The sequence below is a fragment of the Plodia interpunctella genome, chromosome 22 (assembly GCF_027563975.2).
Source record: "Plodia interpunctella isolate USDA-ARS_2022_Savannah chromosome 22, ilPloInte3.2, whole genome shotgun sequence".
NCBI lineage: Eukaryota > Metazoa > Arthropoda > Insecta > Lepidoptera > Pyralidae > Plodia > Plodia interpunctella.
The window spans coordinates 2,955,417-2,976,370 of NC_071315.1; the positions used below are offsets into that span (position 1 = coordinate 2,955,417).

Genomic DNA, 20,954 nt, shown 5'->3' on the forward strand with positions numbered 1-20,954 from the left:
TCTACAATGTAAAGCATTGCCGTGTAAAGGACGCCAGTGCTTTTTAACTAAGTTGGCAACTTCAAACTTAAAACATTTATTTAAAAAATTAGATCTTTACAGTCAGTAACGATAAATTTTAATCTACACTAGCTTTTTGCCCGCGACTTCGTCCGCGTTTATTTCCTGCGTTCGCTAATAAGTTATTATTGTCACTATTTCGAGTTCTAAGCAACATATCGCTATGAAACCTATACCAGATTTTAAGTTAGTCCATCCGCTATACAATTCTAAAAAAATGAATTGGCTTCTGTTAATTCCATAAAGACTCCAAAATACTTTTCTTTATTATCTCCTACTTACAGACATAGTCCATTTACGGTTTTATAATATGTATAGATAATTTCAACAACTACTAACATTTGAAATAAACAAACTACTACTAGCATTTCGTAACGAATGCTGATGAAAAGAAATGCCAAAACACGTTTAAACTTCAAAGTTGCTCAAATCATAAGATAAACTCAAGTGAAACTACTTTCTTAGGTTCTCTATACAACAATACCCAATGGCTTTTCATTCCGTGATAAATTTTCTTCGCATTTCCCATGCATTATATTTAATCTGCTGACAGTTAACACTCGTGGCCAAAATTATTTATATTTTGGTATAAAAGTTTTCATACACACATAGCGTAGTATGTACCATTTTTTACTAGAACTTTTTGGTAATGGCAACATTTAAATTTTAATCGTCAAGGAAATCTTCAAAACGATCCTGTCATAAAAGTATACCACCTTGTAATATATTATGATATTTCGTTGCGTCACTCGCTTTCGACACATCTCTACACATTTATGGTCAAACTTCTTATAAATGAATGCAAGGTACTTGATATCGAAGATGAAACCTCATTGTGAACTATAGTTCTATATTTCTGTATAACTATATTTCTGTAAAAAGTAACACCCTAGTACAGTTTCCTATTTGATGTTTTATACATACTTAGACTGTTATATCAAGTAATGGTGAATGGATAATCTAAATTTTATCAAGGAACATATATGACAGTTATGTCGAAGTGACGTCACTATTTCAGCAAAAGCACTCTTAATATACTTTGAAGATAATTAAAAATTGTAAATTTAAATGATAAAGAGTCACGTAAAATGGAATTTTTTGATCAAATGATATTAAATTATGTTTAGTTGTTTAAATATCTACACCATACCCTATTTCCATAATTCCAAAAAACTTGGAAGTTTCTGCTTCCAGAGTGGATACTAATAACTAAACAAGTCCATTAAAAATGCAGCGGAACCTCGCAAAGTTCATATGCATCTATAAAGTTCCAAGCACGGACAGGAGTTACAGCGAGTAATAGTTCTTATATCACAACAACTACATATTATAAGTAAGTCCAGAAAGAAACGAATATTGTTAGATTCTTCGAGACACTTGTGAAGAATGGATGACACCAGAGCTGTTAAAATTATCTCTAATTGGACTCCGACTCCGCAATCGCATAGACTCCGAGGTAGACTGAGGAAGCGATGGAAATCTTGTCTTCAACAAGACCCGAAGAGGCTGGGCAAGAATCAAAATCAAAATCAAAATCAAATCATTTATTCAGAAATTAGGCCTTCACAGGCACTTTTTCACGTCATATTCTAAATTAAATGATGTTTACCAAAGCTACAAACTACTACAAGAAAATAAACAAAGAGAGTGAAATGGAAGATCGTGGAAGAGGCCAAGTCGCATGTAGTAAGGAAGAATGCACATAAAATGATAACATTCTCTTTTATATTCGACGCTGATAATGGCTGGGGAAGCAACCGGGTAAACGCTCAGACGAGAGAGATTCTCTTTTATGTTCTATGATCCAAGACGGATACTCTATCTGTTCCAACAAATTTTTACGCCTAAAAACATTTTCACTCATATATAAACATTTTCGGTCATAAGTGCAGGGGACACGTGCACATTGAAACTGTCAGATACGAGCGCCATTTTTTATGACCGCAATTGGGAAAGTCTTGGGTTATCACTTATGTAACTTTTAACTTGATTTTTGCCTAATTACAAGCATTTTTTTAACCTCGCATGTTTCTGGCTTCGTTCGTAGTAGTGACGCTCCGAATCCCAATGTACGCATAAAACGATATTATAAAGAGGTAAGTAAGCGTTTGTGAGTTTGTATATTTGAATTTTTAAAATGATTTTGAAAATTCTTTCACCATTAGAAATGTACATTATCCACGATTGCTACAGGCTATAATAATATTTTATCTCAAAATTCCCACGGGAGCGAAGCCCCGGGCAACATCTAGTATTACATATAATGTGCCAACTCCACATAAAAAATAGTGGAAAGAGGCACAGAAGTTCAGTGCTAATTAGGACTAATTTTGAGTTATTTGGGTCGAGGCTACGAACAGCAACAGGCTACATATATATTCCTTAATGCAAGACAAAGGGATATTTTATAATAACCAACAATCATCTGACTATGACTAGGGCAAAGGACTATAAGGGCTTTTTTCATTAGTCATGGGGATTTCCCTCGGTTATCGTAACGTTAAGATATTAAGACGATATTTTGTAATATAGTACTAGCTGCGTCCCGGGACTATGCTCACGTGGGAATTTCGAGAAAACGCACCATATATGTTATTCCAGGTTATATTCTACCCGTGTACCAAATTTCATACCAATCCGCCTAGTAGATTTTGCATGAAAGAGTAACATACATACGCCCTCACAAACTTTCGCATTTAATTTGTAGGATTCAATCAATACGTCGACATAATTAAAGATAATGTAAACGTTTGAAAGTGTTTTCGTTTGTCCTTTCTCGTCAAAACGGACCATTGGATTGAGATTATATTTGATGTGGAGATAGTTGGAGTACTAAAGAGGGAAGTGGATAAAAGTCCAGTCAAATATTTAATAAATTAATATAAAATTTGAGAAAGACATTAATGTAAATACACTCACTTGTGATTATCGACAGAAGTGTCGACTATACGAATATCATAGTTTAATTAAGAGTACAATGAATACCCTATGTTTTGTCTCATTCGGTCAATTTCAAATATTATAAAGTACGATAGTGACCAAAAATAGTTTAGTTAAAGAGTAAGCTTTAGCTTTATTATGAATCCGTATTTTAATTCAACAGGTATTTTTGCATGCTTTGGAACAACATCTGCAACCATATCTCGATTTTTATAAATTTTATCATACAAAATGCATTTTATCTCCCCCTACTTTTATATATTTTTATGAGCCAAACATTTCACGGACATACCTAGCTAACGCGAATTACCCAGGGAGGCGGTGCCGGGGCACATCAATAAAATCACATCACAAAATTACAAATCACAGGTACACAGCACAGACACAACTGGCTAATAAACACGAGTGGAATACCAGCGAAAACGATTCACTATCATTATTTTACATGTACATGCGTATTGATTGCAGTGAATCATTGTCGGCGCCAAATTACCTTGCAGTGTACAGCGGGCAGCACGTCCAGCTGTACATTAGTTGCAAATTCACCGGTATTGCCGTAGTCAAGCTCAATTGATACATGACTGCTCTACACATCAGAGTATGTGCCATGTTATTCCCTAGACTACAACCTGGAGTTTTTCAAAAAGGGCGTGAAATAATACAGTCGGGACGGGCAACGCGTGTGACACCCCTGGTGTTGCAAGCATCCATAGGCTGCGGTGACCACATTCCATCAGGTAATCTACATGTCTGTTTGCTGGCTCAGTACAGTACTTCGTATAAAAAGAAATTGAATGAGGGATTTTTACCTGTGATGTTATGTGTTGAGTTTGTTGCTAAATTTTCAGGCTATAAGGTATCTAAACCCACCAATTGGAATTTCGCATTTGAATTGGGTTGGAGTAGGACCATTCAAAATCCCGTATAGGAAAATTTTCTTCAAAGCGTTTCGACCACTGCGGCCGCGCTGTCATTACGATCCGTCAATTTTCTTGAGGAAGAAATCATTTCCATAATTAATCATTCATAAAATCTACACTACCACAGTACAGATTTTATAGTCAGATATTAAACTAATTGTTGTCTTTGTTAAAATTTTAAAAATTGTAATGACACAGCGCGGCCGCAGCCGGTCGAAACGCTCTGAGAAACACCCGAAAACGCTCAGGGGTGAGCGTCTCATTCGTGTCCGACATTTATTTTTGAATAAAGAATAATTTATTTTTAATTAAACATAACATTAACATTGTACCAGTACTTTACTTATTTATAAAATAGGATAATTAAATTGATTACATAATGTGTATGGTACAATTTAATAAACACTAATGAGAGCCCGCGGCACAGTTGAAAACGTTCGTGAAATTGACCCTAAGATGAGAGTGAGAGTGAACATCAATTAATGAAGCGATGGTGGCCCAGTCTTCTAAACGCTCGACTTGAGTACGAAATATTTTCCAATCTCAGGTAATCTTCAGTTTACCTCTAGCTGTATTCAATCTGACTAATGCACAGATTTTTACAGAACATGTGCTTACTTGTGCAGGTGACTGTACTAATAGCTATGTGCAATACAAGTAATTTCGATGAAAGCATTAATTGAGTTCATGTGGTTGGTATGTTACACTAACCTATGTCGGTTTCGATACGCTCCCAAATATTAATTTCCTTGTATGAAGTAACTTCATACAAAGAAATTAATATTCATCAATCATCCTTGTAAAATGAACAGATTGTTTTATAAAGAAGTAAGGACTGACTGGGCGTGGTTCCGCCCTGGAATAGGACCACTTTCAACCTTCATGTAGATGTTGTACGAGCGTACAAAGGGACACAGCCTTGGCAACAATAGCATTCAAAAGGAGAGTTGACGTCAGGTAGGCAAGCAGGCGAGTGCTCAATGCCCAGTCACAGGGCGACTTTGGGGAGCCCAAGACCGATAAAATACCTATTGTGCAGAGCGCGGGAAAAAAGCGATATTAAATTCCTCATTAAAAACTGACTAAGTTATGTAGAAAAAATTAAGGACACAGTTGTAGATGCATCTAGCATCGGGCGCATTGATGTCCACTCTTACTGAGGAAAGAATCATAACTGGTATTATAACTGCGAAAATAAGTTTGTTTTCTATGAAAAATATATGCAAAATTTTACATACGTACGTAATTTAAAGTACCGAGACGGACATACCTTGAATCCAGGAAAAATAAATGTTAATAATAAGCAAAGCCGCGGCCAAAAGCTAGTAGAATCTAATAGCTACAAGTGGAAGTATTGTACGCCTGTGGATTTCAGTATTTCGGACTTTGTCCAGATTCCAGCAGCGTAATCCCAAGCATAGCACGCTATATCTTCCACTTGGAGGTTGGCGAGCTTCCTTGTGAGAAGAGTTGCTGACGACTCGAACAATATTACGGACACACTGTCCGGAATGACACTTTTCAATTTTAATATTTTTTCACTGACAATTTAGATTCTTATACAAAAATTGTTTATATAGTCAGAAAATCCCATTAGATAGGTAGTACACATTTGCAAGCTCTTCTCTTGTGGGATAGTTACAAAACACAAATTAACTATTTAAATTTGTGGCAATAAATAACCCACAAAAGTAACGATTTCTGTGTGTATAGTTGTTTAGTTCGAGGCTTTATAGAAACTTAGGTTTATGCTCCATGCTGATTAAGAAGTTACTTTGAAAATAGAACAGATGGTTGTGTTCTAAAAATAAAATTGTTATCATTTTAAATATAGACGGCGGCGCATTTATAAGTAAAAGCAAAGATAATATAGCGGAAAATCCAATAAAATGTTAACAATATTATCTTGTGGGTTTGGTACGCATGGATCATACCATACAAATTCTGAGAAAATTGCATTAACAGCTGAATCTTAGAAATCATCTATCTTGTAATTTATTTTCAAATATTTAAACATAATATATTTTTGTGGTATCAAGAAAAAACGGAAACATTCCATAGACACCATGTATACAATTTATTGTTGTTTGTCCGTCTACTTCACATCCGCCGTATGCGCGTACAGAGCAGACGTGTTCACAATTCTTTCCTCAAATAAATAAATCCACTGCACGCAATTATAAACCTTATCTCAAAGGAATTTAAATCCGTAATTGTCTAATACAGTTAAAGTGACATACTACCAGCGACTCCCGAGCTGCCGCCACTGCGTCTTGCACGAAAAGGACAGGTAATCTTTACGACTGACTCACGCACCTTCCACTCGCACTAGGAACAAAGATTAACTATGAGTGTTCAACGATCTCCGACTGGAAGTGGCCTAAGCGCTGGCCGATGTGGCTCTTTCCCAGAACTCTCTACTGCATCTCCATCTTCTGATTCAGCGCAAATCACCTTTCGTAACAAACGCAGACTGCCTTGTGAGTGTGGCCATATGGATACAGAAACGTCTAAGACTAACTCAGAACTCGCTGAAATGAAGAAGCAAATGTCTGGTTTGCAAGCCCAAATGCAGGAAATGATGTCTCATTTAATGACAAATAATAGCATACAATTAGAAAACTTTAATAAATTATGTGAAGACATATCTATTATTAAGGAACAAGCCAGTAGTATGAAATTAGCAACAGACCACCTGGCGGAAGAACAAAAGTGTATAAAGATAGAAATTTCAGATTTAAAAAATTCTAATATCAGAAATGAAGAAAAAATTGCCACCATTGAATCAAGTCTGAAAGAAATGCCAGCACCAACGTCACATAACTCAATTCAAACACAGGAAAATATAGTGGCTGAGCTGAACGAACGCCAGATAAGATGCAAAAACATTTTAATATCAGGTGTACCTGAACCTACAACGAATAACATCAAAGACAGGCAAGAACAAGACCGAAAGGCAGTTTGTAACATTATCAAATCTATTTGTCCTGACAGCGCAGAACCCATGAAATTGTTCAGACTCGGAAAATACTATACCGACAAAAAACGCCTAATCAAAGTTATCTTTACGTCGCAAGAGCAGGCTTTACAAATACTTCGGCAGAAAGAAAACCTTAAAGATGAGGGCATAAAAATCTTCTCCGATCAAACACCTCAACAACAATCATACATGAAAATTGTTAAAGAAGAACTCGATCGTCGTATCAAAAATGGTGAACCCAATCTTATCATCAAATATATCAAAGGCATACCCAAGATCGTCGTACCTGCAAATTCAAAAAACTACCAGCAATAACTGCCACGAGCAGTTTACCAAGCAAAAACGAGATAAACAACGTCTCTCATCAGTACTGCATCAAGTATGGCGACATTACTATGAATAGAAAATCTCTGAAATTTCTGTACGCAAATGCTCGAAGTATAATGAAGGCCGGTAAATTGGACGAGCTAAAGTGTATTCTACAATCACTGCACGAAACTATCCAAATTATAGTGATCTCTGAGACCTGGATAAAATCCGAAGAGGATGTGAAAACCGCGCAAATACCCGAATATACTCACTATTATAATCATAGATACGACTCAAAGGGTGGTGGAGTTTCCATATTCACTCATAACACGCTGAAACACAGCCTCGTTGAAGAAAAAACTGTTGATGATAACCATTACCTCTGGATACACATAGACAAATTTTCATTAGACATAGGTGCAATTTATAAACCTGGTCGCACAAATAGCATAAGTTTTCTAGAAGAATACACGTCGCAGTTAGAGAAGCAAAAACGAGCTGTTGTCTTCGGTGATTTTAACTATGACTTATTAAGTCACGAAAAATCTGCTGACTACAAATATGCTATGGAAGAAAGTGGTTTCAACATTCTCAACAAAATTGATCCATTATACATTACTCGTGAAACGGACTCGACAAAATCAATATTAGATCACGTATGTACAAACGTAAATAACAACAAGTTTCACTTTGCAATTATAGAATCAAACTTGTCAGACCACAAACATATATATTTGGAAATTGATAAACATATACCAGCGGCTATTAAATCAACCCAATATGAAGCAATTAATTATGATAAACTACTGGAAACAGTCAAAGGCGTGGATTTTAACAATACAGATGCGGAATATACTAAATTAGAAGAGATCTTAACTTCGTGCGTATCAAAATGTAAATTTACCAAAACTAAAAAGCTTAATCCTCCGAGACAAGATTGGATTAACCAAAACATTATGGACATGATCAATAAAAGAAATGAACTAGGACTTATGAATAGAAAATATCCAAAAGACAAATCAATACAAGAAGCGTTGATCAAAGAAAGAAAAGAAGTCACAAGTCAAATTCAGAAAACAAAAGCAACCTACTATCACAATGCCCTCAAAAACTGTGTAAATAAACCAGCGAAAATGTGGACACTTATTAACAGCCTATATCTAAATAAAGTAAAAGATTCCAACACGACCTCACCAAATAAACTTGTATCTGACAATGGAATCATTACAGATGAAAAAGAGATGTGCGAGTTCTTCAACGACTATTTTTCTACAATAGGTGAAACTTTGGCTAATGAAATACCACAAAAATACCACAAAGACAACATCTTTAACGCTGCTAGCCGCCCTCCGAACCCAGACTTGCACGATCTCTCGAATTTTACACCTGCATCAACTGAAGAAGTCGGAAAAATTATAGATAATTTAAAAAGTAACACTGCCTCGGGCATAGATGGCTTAACTGTAAGAACAATTAAATGTCTAAAAAATCTCATATTGGAAAATTTGACCAACAGTATAAATAAATGTTTGGAACTGGGCTTATTTCCCGATAGTCTAAAGATAGCAAAAGTTACCCCAATATTCAAAACAGGAAAGAAAACAGACCCTAGTAATTACCGCCCTATCTCAGTCCTGCCAACTATGTCAAAAATCTTTGAAAAAGTCTTATATAACCGTCTTGAATCTTACCTTGCAACAAAAAACATTATATCTAGTAAACAGTACGGTTTTAGACCAAAATCTAATACGCTTTCTGCAACGGTTGATATAATTACAAAAATAAAAACAAATATAGATCAGAAACAAATAGCCATGGGAGTATTCATAGACCTGAAAAAGGCTTTTGATACCGTAAGTCATAAAATACTTTTAAAAAAGTTAAATTCCATAGGTATTACTGGAACTGCGCTCAGTATGTTCAAATCTTACCTATCTAATCGGCGTCAAGTAGTCAGAATTGGAAACCAACATAGCCAAGCTAAATCTATCACATACGGTGTTCCGCAGGGATCAATCTTAGGTCCACTGCTATTCCTCATATATATAAATAATATTCATGAAATAGGCTTGAAGGGTGACGTCACGCTTTACGCTGATGATACAAGTCTTTTTTATTTTGGAAACTCAATTGACTCTGTGATCTCGGACGCTCAAAGTGATCTTGACTTATTAAATCAATGGTTCCAGTTCAACCTATTGACAATAAATGTTCTGAAAACCAACTACATCATATTTAAAGCTAAAAATAAAAAAATTGACAATCATCAACCTCTAAAAATAAATGGAAAACCTATCAGTAAGACAAACCAACAAATTTATCTCGGCCTTCTGCTTGATAACCAACTCACCTGGAAACCACATCTAGAAAAGATAAAGTCCAAACTATCATCCCTTACAGGAGCTTTGCGTGTAATTGTAAAATGCCTACCTAAAAATACGCGATACTGTATCTACAACGCCCTGGTGAAGCCTCACATTGATTACCTTATTCAAATCTGGGGTACAGCAGCCAAATCCCATTTAGATGTTATCCAAAGAGCTCAAAACAAATTAGTCAAAGTGCTTTTTCACTATCCATTTCTAACTTCTACAAAAAAGATATACAAAGAAACCAATTTACTAAATATTACTCAATCGTACATATATTTTACATGCCTTTTAATCCGAAAAATACTAATGATATTCACAGCGAAATAAAATTTACAAAAAAAAGGCAGATACATAAAATGACATTAAGAAGTGCAAATGACATTGTTTTAAGAGCGCCTAGAACAAATTATGGCAAGAAAACTATTTTGTTCGAAGGAGGGCAACTATATAATAAACTTCCTAAAAATATCAAAGAAGCCAAATCAATGTATTCATTTAAAAAACTATTAAAACAATACATCAGTAACAACTTTTAACCCACTAATTACTAATTACTTAAATGCTAAATAATGTGTATATATATGTATGTATATATGTGTATATATCTAAGTATATATATCAAGTTTTGTGCGTATTGTAAAAAAAAAAAAAAAAAAAAAAAAAAAAAAAAAAAAAAAAAAAAAAAAAAAAAAAAAAAAAAAAAAAAAAATATTAAACACATGTATAATTTTTTGGTTAGGTTTTATATATCTAAATGTTCATAAAACATAAACCTCACGCAGTTCCAAACACGATGCGACGATGTCTCATCTAGTACGGAGTCGCAGTCGTACATCTTTGTACGCATCTTGTTTACCGGCCATCTACTTACCTATCTACGCCCGGCGGTGCAGTGGATTGACATTTTTATAAATTTGTGAGGGTACCGTGCGACAACTACTTGTGTTCTCGATGTCTATGTACGCGTATCACTACTTATGTTAAATTATGTATGTTCTCATGTAAGTGAATTTTTTTTTTGTAATTCTTTTTGAGAATAAATGTCTTAACTTAGAATGGTACTTAGTTCAATTTACTTGAGTAATTCAAATATTTTTATTTTATTGCGGATCTCATAAAGAGAGCCATACGATCTAAATTTGAAATCATAAAACAACCGACTTTTAAAATTATTATATCAATAATGACAGACATTTCAAAGTACATAAATAAACAATAGAGCATATTGACTAATCGATCACCATGTGCCTTGTTTCCCATTGCCCACAATTTTTTTTTCTTAGAAAAAAATACCAGTCGGAAACTTATTCAAAAAAACAATTTAAAATTCGAATATACGAACTTTGTAGACGAGTAAATGAGTTTGCGTCCGAGTTATCCTGTTGAAGCGATTATAAAGACGCTGGCGCAAAAACGCTAACAATGAAATGCTGCCCGCCGTGAGAATTGACATCCTAGTCTAAATATAGCTTCACCTCTTACGCCGGCTGAGATGATTTATAGAAAAGGTTCACTGAGTAATTAGTTGTTTGAAATACGCGCAGGGCTTGGTCGCTTTCAGTTTGAAAAAGGGGCCAAGTGTGGGTCGGACTCGCCCATTAAGGGTTCCGTAGTAGCAAACATAGAGTAGGGATTATTGAGAGAGTAGATAGTATATGTTTAAAAATTATCGTTTGTATAAATTACAAAGTCATAGTCTTTGATAATGTGCTATTCTCAAAAACTGCTGACTAATGTCTAGTCTAAACCAATATTCGTTCTTCTTCTCGAGTATGTTAATTACTAACACTGGTGTCAGATTTAATTCAAGTCGCCCAAAGGCATGTGACTTGACTTTTACGACTAACTACCAGGGCAAGTAATCGCAAACACACAAGTGAACTAAGTTCTTGATGAAAATGTCCATTGAGAACTACTGATCATTTCTCGAAATTTAGAAATAAAGAGGGGTTTTCTGTTAGGGAGTGGTGGGGTGTTTTACCAGTTCACACATGTTACCAGTATACCACTTTATAGGTCAAACGATTGACTTTGAGAAACATGGTTGTTATATACTACACAACATGGAAACTATGCACGTACAATTAAGTCTAATGAAAAATATGCATGTAGGTTGAATATCATGTTAAAATAAATCATTAATTTGCTTTCATCGTGTGACTTTGTAAATACAGTAACCTACATAACGTACATATATACTGGGAGTAGACAGAGACTAGGGATTTCCACTTGCCACGATCATGACAAATCTCACTTCGTTTAAAATAACCTACACAGATGTTCCGATATCTGAGAGCAATAAAAAACGTATACCTACTGGTTAATCACTGCTTCGGAACCTATTGATCTCGTTTTAACCTTATCTACAAATTCTACAGTTAAATTAACCCAATATCAAATAGGTTCACAAACATTACACAACTAAAAAAACCCCCGCGTCGCGTCTTTTAAACTTAAAAACTTCTCATCATAATTTCATGCCATAGATAAAAGAAATATGTTTTCATGAGTTTTTCACCAATGCACAGGATAGGTCATGCATGGGGCAAGTTATATTTAATTTACACGCAACATCTTCTTTTTAATTAAATATAACATTATCAATAAAACTGGATATAATCTGGTAATATTTATTTTTGACTTTCATGTCTTTTTAAGTAATTACCTTACCGTTGCATTTTCAAATCAATGTTTTCAATCAATCAAATAAATAAAGGCTTGTATTTGCAGTCAATTAAAACAGTTGAAAACAGGTACAAAGTAGTCAGTTAAAACCTGCGAACCCGCAATGGGCCAGCGTGGTGGGTGAGGGCCACGTTCCTTATCCATTCATAAGGCACGCCTGTGCATCAGCAGTGGGAACGTTTAAAATGACTGTTGAAGATATGAAAATAATGATGAGGCAGTAAATTATATGTATATTAAAATTATATAATAATAACTCTCTTTCTCATTCCCGCTTATTTCCAGTTTTATTCTCGACTGTGATATCCAAAGCCCAGTAGTATTATTCACGTAAAAAATTAACAGAATTAAATAAATGTTTAATGTGGCTTCCATAGAACAAACGTGATTTTTGACGTTTTTTTAGATAGTAGGTACGTTAACATGCGCGATTTACCTAATTAATATATTTTTTAAGTCATGAAAAGTGACATAACGGCTACATGTAGCTGTAAATAGATCCAACCTCGTGGGTCCCCACTTTCTCTGTCGCACAAAATCAGAAGTGCTAACACACATGTTTATTTACATTCAAGTTTAGTTCCATGTAACTAGTTATTTTCACGAGCATATGTACGCCTGCTATAAAATTCCATACACCAATTACATACCGGTTTAAATAAATATAAACTCATCTTGCTCATTTTTTGCCTGAATGTATACCTGGGTTGAATTATTAGAGGACTAACTTTGTGGGAAATCTAATTTCCTGCCGATGCTGTCATAAGGAGATACGATTAGTATGTAGCGTTTTGGCAAGTCCAAATAGGCATCCCCCAAAAAATGAGCACTTTTTTGTTACATATCATGGAAATTGATTGACAATTGATTTTTTAAAGTGATATCAAATCAAATTTTTGTCTGGTAACCTGTTGTGATGAGTTACATATTCCACACATATTTGGTGTGTATGGGCCGTTAAGGCGCTATTAGCCGCACAGTAGCGCCACCAACACATTTTTAGTGAAAAATAAAAAAATATATCTTCATAGATTATGTCACAATAAGGATTTTAGCAGAAGGTGTTATAGTTTTCTATAATACAATGTGGTCACAGTTAACTAAATGGACATTGGTGACCACTGTTTACAATTTAGTCAACTGTAAGTGATGTAAACTGTAATATTTTCTAAGAAAATTGTCTAGTGTGGCATAATTTGTCATGATCATATTTTATTTTGCATTATGAAATTGATAGAAATGTGATGGTGGCGTTAGTATGCGGCTACTTAGCGCCTTAAGCTAGCAGGTATACTTTACAAAGAAAAAAAAAACATTCTTTATTATTACAATACTGGTTTCAAACTGTATCAAAGAATAAAACTGATGTAAGCTGCTATTTAAGATAAAAAAAAAGATAAAGAATCACTCAATTGGTTTGTTTACATTTGGTAATATATTAACAGATATTATCAGGAATTCATTGATGAGTCTTGGTGATGATAAGAAACAGATAAACATCCCCATAGCTACAACATTACATAATCAATAATTTTTCTTCTTCTATTAGTGCTATCTAGTAGGTGAAAAATATTACGCATCCAAACAAATATGGTTGTGGATCCACAAAATACCAAACGCTATCTTATCCCTATCCCAACTAATATTATAAAGGTGAAACTAAGTTTATTTGTTTGTTTGTTACCTCTTCATGTGTTACCTACTCAACCAATCTTCTAGCAATTTCGCATATATACAATTCAGAGTATGGAGAAGGACATAGGGACCCTTCATCCCAGAAAAAATATTGTTCCCATGGGATTTGTGAAAAACCTGTATTCTGTTATAGGTGGTGCTAAATGCGCTGAGTGAATTGTAAATCAATGAAGTTAAAATTTAGCAGAAAGGAAGATTATGGGTAAGAGACATCCGCTAAAGGAATTATGTAAATTCTTTCCTTAAAGCGGTGTACTATACGGGTTGCAAAATACTATGTTTTATTGCTTTGCACACACTAGATGGCGTTGGATGGACAAAATTTCGAAATATTATATTTGTTATGATATGAAAAGTAAACCTAGAGAAACAGATATTTAAGGTACTCTTAATCTGAAACTGAACATAGGTCATCTGAAAGCAAGGTGGTCAATGGCATAAGAGAGGTTGTGGGCCGAAACTGGCTTTGTAAGACACAAGACTGAGAAGGATGGCATTCATTAAAAGAGACCCACAGGAGAAAAATCAATGATAGTTTCAATGAGACTATATTTTACAAATCTGTAATGCTAGATGTAGGTTATTGACACAATTGTATATCTATATCACATTCTCAAAAATTAACTCTGTTAGTTATTCATAAAAAAGATAAAGATACTTGAATCTAAAATATGTCGTGTCATTAACCCTGTTAGTTATTCATAAAAAAGATATTTAATCTAAAGTGTGTTGTGTCTCATTCAGTCAATGTCAAATATTATTAAGTGCAATAATAAAAAGATTCTTCAAGTATTCTTGAACATTTTATTTTTTATGGGTTACAGCTATAACTTTTATTAAGAATAATTACCATGTTAAAGTACCTATGTTTTGTAACTATCACACTTTAAAAATTTAGTATTGACAGAAAGAGACAAAACATAGTTTAGCTTAAAGTATGCTTTATCTTTATTATGAATAAAAGGGAGAGTGTAAAAACTGTAAATTTAAAAAATTAACATATTGATTTGGTATATAAGTTTTATTATTGTGATACAATTGACATTCAGGTTCAAGACCTTAGAATTAAAAAGACAAGAAAGAATTAGTTAGCTATGAGTTTTATCGGAATGGGTGCTTAACTAATAATAAAGATTTTTCTATCAGACACACTATCAGCAAATAAAACATTTATGACACAAAGGTAAAGTTATGCACTTTAGGTAACAGAATTAATTGTAAAGAACATTACATATACATAGAACTAATAGACATAAATATGTCTCACTATATGTATATCTAGCTTAGATCCCTTTGCCTTTCCATATGGATAAAAAAAACAAATATATCAATACTTATTAATATAGTTGTGGTACACAAAAGAATTTTTTTTTGAAGAAACACTTTAAAATTCAATATCATCAACATAAGCTACTTAAATGGCACATGGGCATAGGACAAGTTATATACAAATCATTTTTCTAAACTTTAATCTTGGAATTAAAAGGTTGTATATTCACATGATGAATCAGTTAAATTGTGAACTAAAAATAATACCGGTTGTGTTTACATATTTTCATACACTGTAATACACATTACATGACACTGTATGTAATGGTATTTGTGAAGATTTGTAATTGGAGTTTTTGGACCTAATCTAAGTATCATTATGATCTTTTAACATAAACTGTGGTCAATTAACTAATTGAATTCCCTATTGAATATTGAATATATTTGTGGACTATTCTACAACAGTGACAAGTATGAATATCTTGTTATTGCCATTTTAATTGAGTGGAAATTCATAACAAAAATCAATTAGATTCATATCTCATCACTGCATAGTTGTATTATATGTAGAAAGACTTCAAAGACATACTGAACGGAGTTATTCTACAACAGTAACAGACAATCTTGCCATCATCATAACAGTGTATTTTTTACAAACTAGAGATCAATGAAAGTGTTTGACCACTGTGAATACTGTATTGGAACTTACCAGCAGGTGGGAGTTGCGTTATCCACCGTGTCCTGGTTGGCCTGCGAAGGAGACTCCGCTCCCCGCGCGCCTCCTGCCACTGACGAAGCCGTGGTGCCGCCTGATCACTCACTGCATCCGCATCCTTAGTCTTTCACTCACACCTCAATCACTGGTATTATCTCGGCTCTGACACTACTTGCATCTCTGTGCGAACCTGAAAGCATCACAACGTAAGCCAAGGACACTCGCGACACATCAACGACACTACACTATCGTTCACGACACGAACCACTGAGAAAAACGCCCCGCACTATTTTCACTAAAAATGGCAACCTTATAACCCGATGTAACTCAGGACACCACCATAGGATACTGTAATATTTATAAACTTTCCGGGTTAATTATAGACCAGACGTTACTATTAACGTTTGAACATAAGTAAAAGCTGAGAAAATAATATTTATAAATAGCTTTGGATTATTTTGATACAAATCTATATCGGTCTATCACTGCATACACACCCTTGCCTCGGGTGGAACGGATCCTCTTCTTTTTATTTAGAATACGTTTAACATACGGAAATTAACACGGATTAGTTAATAGGATAACAATTATTTGACCTACACCCTGATAACTACAAAGACATTTTGTAGTGTAAAAATGACAGCGATCTCGTATCGGCTTTAGAACCTAGAAAAAATCAACATGTCGCCTTATGTGATACGAAAAGGTCTTTTATCATTGGAAGTTTACGTGAATCGAGATAAAGGGGCGTGGTCAAATCTTAATCGAGATAATTAAGCTTATTACTGGAATTTTGGGTAAAATTTTACAATGAAAATGATTTTATTTTTGAAAATATATTATAATGAATTAGTGTTTATTATTTTTATGTATATACTTTTTAATATAAGTATTTATAGGAAACAAACAATAGTAATTAGGTACCGTGTAACCTTTCCCCTTTGATTTAAGAATAGCTTATCTACCTACTATACTACTCTTTACAACAAAAATTATATCTATCTAATGTTATTCTCCGTATCAATTTTAAAATAATTTCTCCATTAATATAATGGAAGAAAGCAACTTTATTTATTACAATAAATTAGGAACAAATAACCATCGTAAAATATAAGACAAAATAATTTATGGCAAATTTTATATGGTTGTATATGGGAGACGTATTTATTCGCACACCCAGATTTTATTTATCCCTGCCAGGCGCCAATCATGAACGTCAAGTCTAATTTAAAAATACTCATTTTGTTTATGGCAGAAGAACGAATGAAAAGAATTACAAACAAATGTCATATGGACATTGATGTAAAAGGAAAGAATGAAAAGTGAAGTATAAGTACAGACAGCTGTTTTGTTTATAAAACGCGCACATTTTATCGTTTCCGTTATCGGTTCTGTTACTAAACGAAAAAATTGGGTAAACGTGGGAATTATATTATTGTTTGTGTCCAAAAACTTGTACCATGTCTGTCCACAACAAAACACTAACATTGATAGCATCCAAATTAGGTATTAGTGATAAAGAAAAACTTTTAAAGTAAGTTTACTGTGATGCTTATCAGATAATTAAATTTTGTACCCTATACCTTAAACTTACCCTTAAAATAACCTTATATAATTTTATGAAGCCATAAAATAGGTGGATATATTGTTTTTATAACCTAATTAATAATAATAACCTCATTTAAGGTTTATTCAACCCAAAATAATATATATATGTATGTTCTTCTGGTTCTTTGTTCTGGTCTGAGGTTCTGGTTAGGTCTTCTGCTTCTGGTTACAGACTGAGTTTCAAGTCATTTTTATATATTACCATATAAAATGTATTTGACTCCCTTGCCGCCAGATATCTTTGTAGATTTGCCTGGTCATTCATATGTTTATTTACATTTCAGCAAAGCAGCGGAATTTGAGAGACTCCTTCAGATGAGAAATGTAGCCGGTAGTAACATGACAGACACAAGCAAAGTAGTGATCTGCTTGGATTTGGCTGCAAACGTTTTTGGGATTGAATTTGATGTGGTAAATATACTATATAATTTATTGCAGGAAATTATTGTGTATACATAATTTGAAAATTCATGAGTCATAACACCACATTTGTTTAACTCAAAACATATATGAATGAATGCTGTTGGACTTCGCCTGCATTATCTGGTACCCCTACATAAAAAAATATATAATTTGAATTGAAAATGTATTGTAATATTGTATTGTATTGAGAACAACTAGACCAGTGAAGTCATTGAAAAATAAAAACATAAACAAAGTGAGTGCTGCTGACTGTTCTGAATATGCTTTTCATTCCAGAAAGCTGCCATCAAATACTCCGGTTTGAAGCCTACAATGTATACAAACTGCCGGAAGGTGGTAGTGAACCTTCTGGAGCTGAACTCTGATAGGTTGACAGTGTCCACACTCTGTGTCACACTGCAGTGTGCAAGCGTGCAGGAGCTGGCTGACAACATATTAGAGGAGTACCAGAAGCAGGCTAAAGTGGTATTTTTTGTTATTTGTTTGCTTGAACTTGCAGATAAGAAAGGGCGAAATAGAAAGAGATGCAAGAAAATATCTATATAATTATATATTCTATATTATATTCTAATCCATACTATTATTATAAAATGTGAAAGTGTGTTTGTTATGTGTGCCTATGTCTGGGTTACGGCTGGGATTTTTCTTTTTTCGGTTATTGTTATTGTACATCAACCCCCTTTGGGATGCTATTGTTTTCCATGAGCTGTCAACGCTTTTTATCCCTTAGTAGACCTTGTATGATATCCATAGGAGGAAATGGAATTATCATTATGAGGGAGTGAAACCACTCAAAACATAATATAATTTTCAAGTATAAATTTGTATTGTTTCATGAATTATAAAACAATTTCAGGAACTTGACCTCGATCTGCCTCAATATGTGTGTATGGCAGTGTCTCAAGCTTGCAGGTTTGTGTACTTATTTTTGATATTTTTTACTGTGTAATATTAAAACAAACTCTTAGTATAATTATTTATTTATTAAGGTATACACAACAGGTTACATTCAATTTAAACAGATATGTAACAAAAGTTATGAGCCACTGTGACCTAAAAACGATCTAGGGGTAGCGTTGCTTATAGTTCAGAGGGGGGTGTGCCGAAAATCCGTGCTCGCGGCTGTGACGCCTAGAAGCCCAAGCCCGATAGAAAATCTTAAAATTCTGAAGATTCAACTGTGATTTTACGACCGGCTGCCTGTTTGACGTAAACCCTCTTATGGACTGCTGTTGTTGCCTATCGGCTGTCAAGGAAAGATATCCCATAGTCGTTGTATTCTTGATTGGTAACCACACGCCATAACAAACTTGTATATCTGTATAAATTTCAGGCTGTCCAAAGTGAAAGTGCCAAAGACAAAACTAATAGAGAAGTCTCGACTTAAGCCGGCACAGTGGGGCAAACTCGACGCGGACTGGACCAAATTTGTGGACGACAAATTTGCTGTAGCGAAGAAGAAGCGGGGACGACCTGCTAAAACTGCTGTAGTCGATGGTAAATGTTATTTTTTAATATAAATATCAATGTGTGTTCTCAATCATGTGTGTGTTATCCTGTGATTTATAAGATTGAAGAAGCTTTAAGATTGAATTGTCGTCACAGATTTAACAATTACTTATTCTCAATAAGACATAAGTACTTTTCCCAAAAAAAATTAAACTGACTTCAATATTTCTAATCACTCAAAACCGTAAAATGAATGGTTGATTTAATAATTTTTTTTCTTTATATATGTGTGTTTGTAGCAAATAAACGTCTATCTATCTATAGATATAAAAAATGTATTGACATGTACATATGTACCTACGGCTTAAGTGGAACTAGTAAAATAAAATATAAAAACTAAAATAATAACACAATGATATCTTTTGACAGAAACCGAACAAGAATCGATGGAAATAGAGGAGCAAAAAATCGAAATCCAAGAGCCACAGACAGAAAGCTACGAAGACTGGAAACGACGAATGCTAGAGGCGGCGTACAAAGAGTTGGCGCTTCTAGAACAAACACAGAAAATTGAGAAGGTCCCGACCACCCCTCGGAGATCTCCAAGGAAGACCCCGCAGAAATTCTCACCATATAAGAGTCCGGGTAAAAAAAATGGCGTCAGGTTACTCTTTCCGCTTAATATATAAAGGCCTTGGGTTCCGGTGCTCTATTATTCTGTGTTTCTGAGACTTCTTGTGGGTGTTCATATACACTGGATTCCTCTTAGTCTTACTGCATAAAGAAGTGATAATTCATACTCACTGTCATCATGGGCGTACCTAGAGACATTTTCCAGGAGGGCACAAAAGGCCGGCAGTGTTTCGAATAGGATTCACGATATTTCACTCTATGGCTGAGGAAGGAACTGGAAAGCGATCAGATGAGAGAGATAAGGTTTTATAATATTTTCGACAAAATAATTAGTTGTTTACGACAATCATAAAAGGCTGGTTAACTATATTTAAATTGTTAAATTAAGTACAATTTTAACTATGATACCTGATTATGAAAGAAATGTTGTATGTTAATATGTTTATTTTTTTACCAATGACAATTTACAACATAAGTGTTTTAAAGTACCTATATTTCACTTGTACAAACCCTTGTACAACACCTTGTACAACCCGCCTCGTAAAATGGTAATGAAAACATCCCTCTTGTTTGCTTTATTTTAAAATTACAAACAAAAACGTATAAAGATTTCAGATTCATTACAAAATTGAACATCTCGTAAATATTTTTAAGACATTAAGAGAAGGATAATTTAAGGCTTTGTTCAAGTTATGAAACCTGCTGATAAATTCAAAGACTGTATTTTAATATCATTACTAATATAGATAAAATTTGTGTGAACTCTTTTTTTAAATGACATTTTTAAAATACAATATGGTGACTTTTAGAATATGTTTCTTATTTTTATCATTTATTTGTGTGGAAGTTTGTGCCAAGATAAAAACTATTAAAACGCCTAACTATTCTTGTATATC

At 34.0% G+C, this 20,954-nt stretch overlaps 2 protein-coding genes across 6 annotated transcripts in view; one reads left to right on the forward strand and one right to left on the reverse strand.

The window, feature by feature from the left end:
• Galphas (G protein alpha subunit s) overlaps nucleotides 1-16,648 on the reverse strand; it is a 39,232-nt gene extending 22,584 nt beyond the window's left edge. For 2 of the 5 annotated variants that reach the window (XM_053761982.2, XM_053761979.2), the window contains exons 1-2: nucleotides 16,443-16,624; nucleotides 15,940-16,135 (exon numbers count right to left, since the gene is read on the reverse strand). The gene's annotated coding sequence lies outside the window, so the exon portion shown is untranslated. The other 3 variants (XM_053761980.1, XM_053761981.1, XM_053761984.1) reach the window with 3 other exon arrangements.
• Nucleotides 16,649-17,247: 599 nt separating this feature from the next.
• Orc6 (Origin recognition complex subunit 6) lies at nucleotides 17,248-20,869 on the forward strand. The gene is made up of 6 exons (XM_053761973.2): nucleotides 17,248-17,479; nucleotides 17,838-17,964; nucleotides 18,253-18,441; nucleotides 18,833-18,888; nucleotides 19,310-19,473; nucleotides 19,855-20,869. The coding sequence occupies exons 1-6, from the start codon at nucleotides 17,406-17,408 to the stop codon at nucleotides 20,112-20,114; spliced, it is 870 nt and encodes a 289-aa protein (XP_053617948.1). The 5' UTR covers nucleotides 17,248-17,405; the 3' UTR covers nucleotides 20,115-20,869.
• Nucleotides 20,870-20,954: the final 85 nt, after the last annotated feature.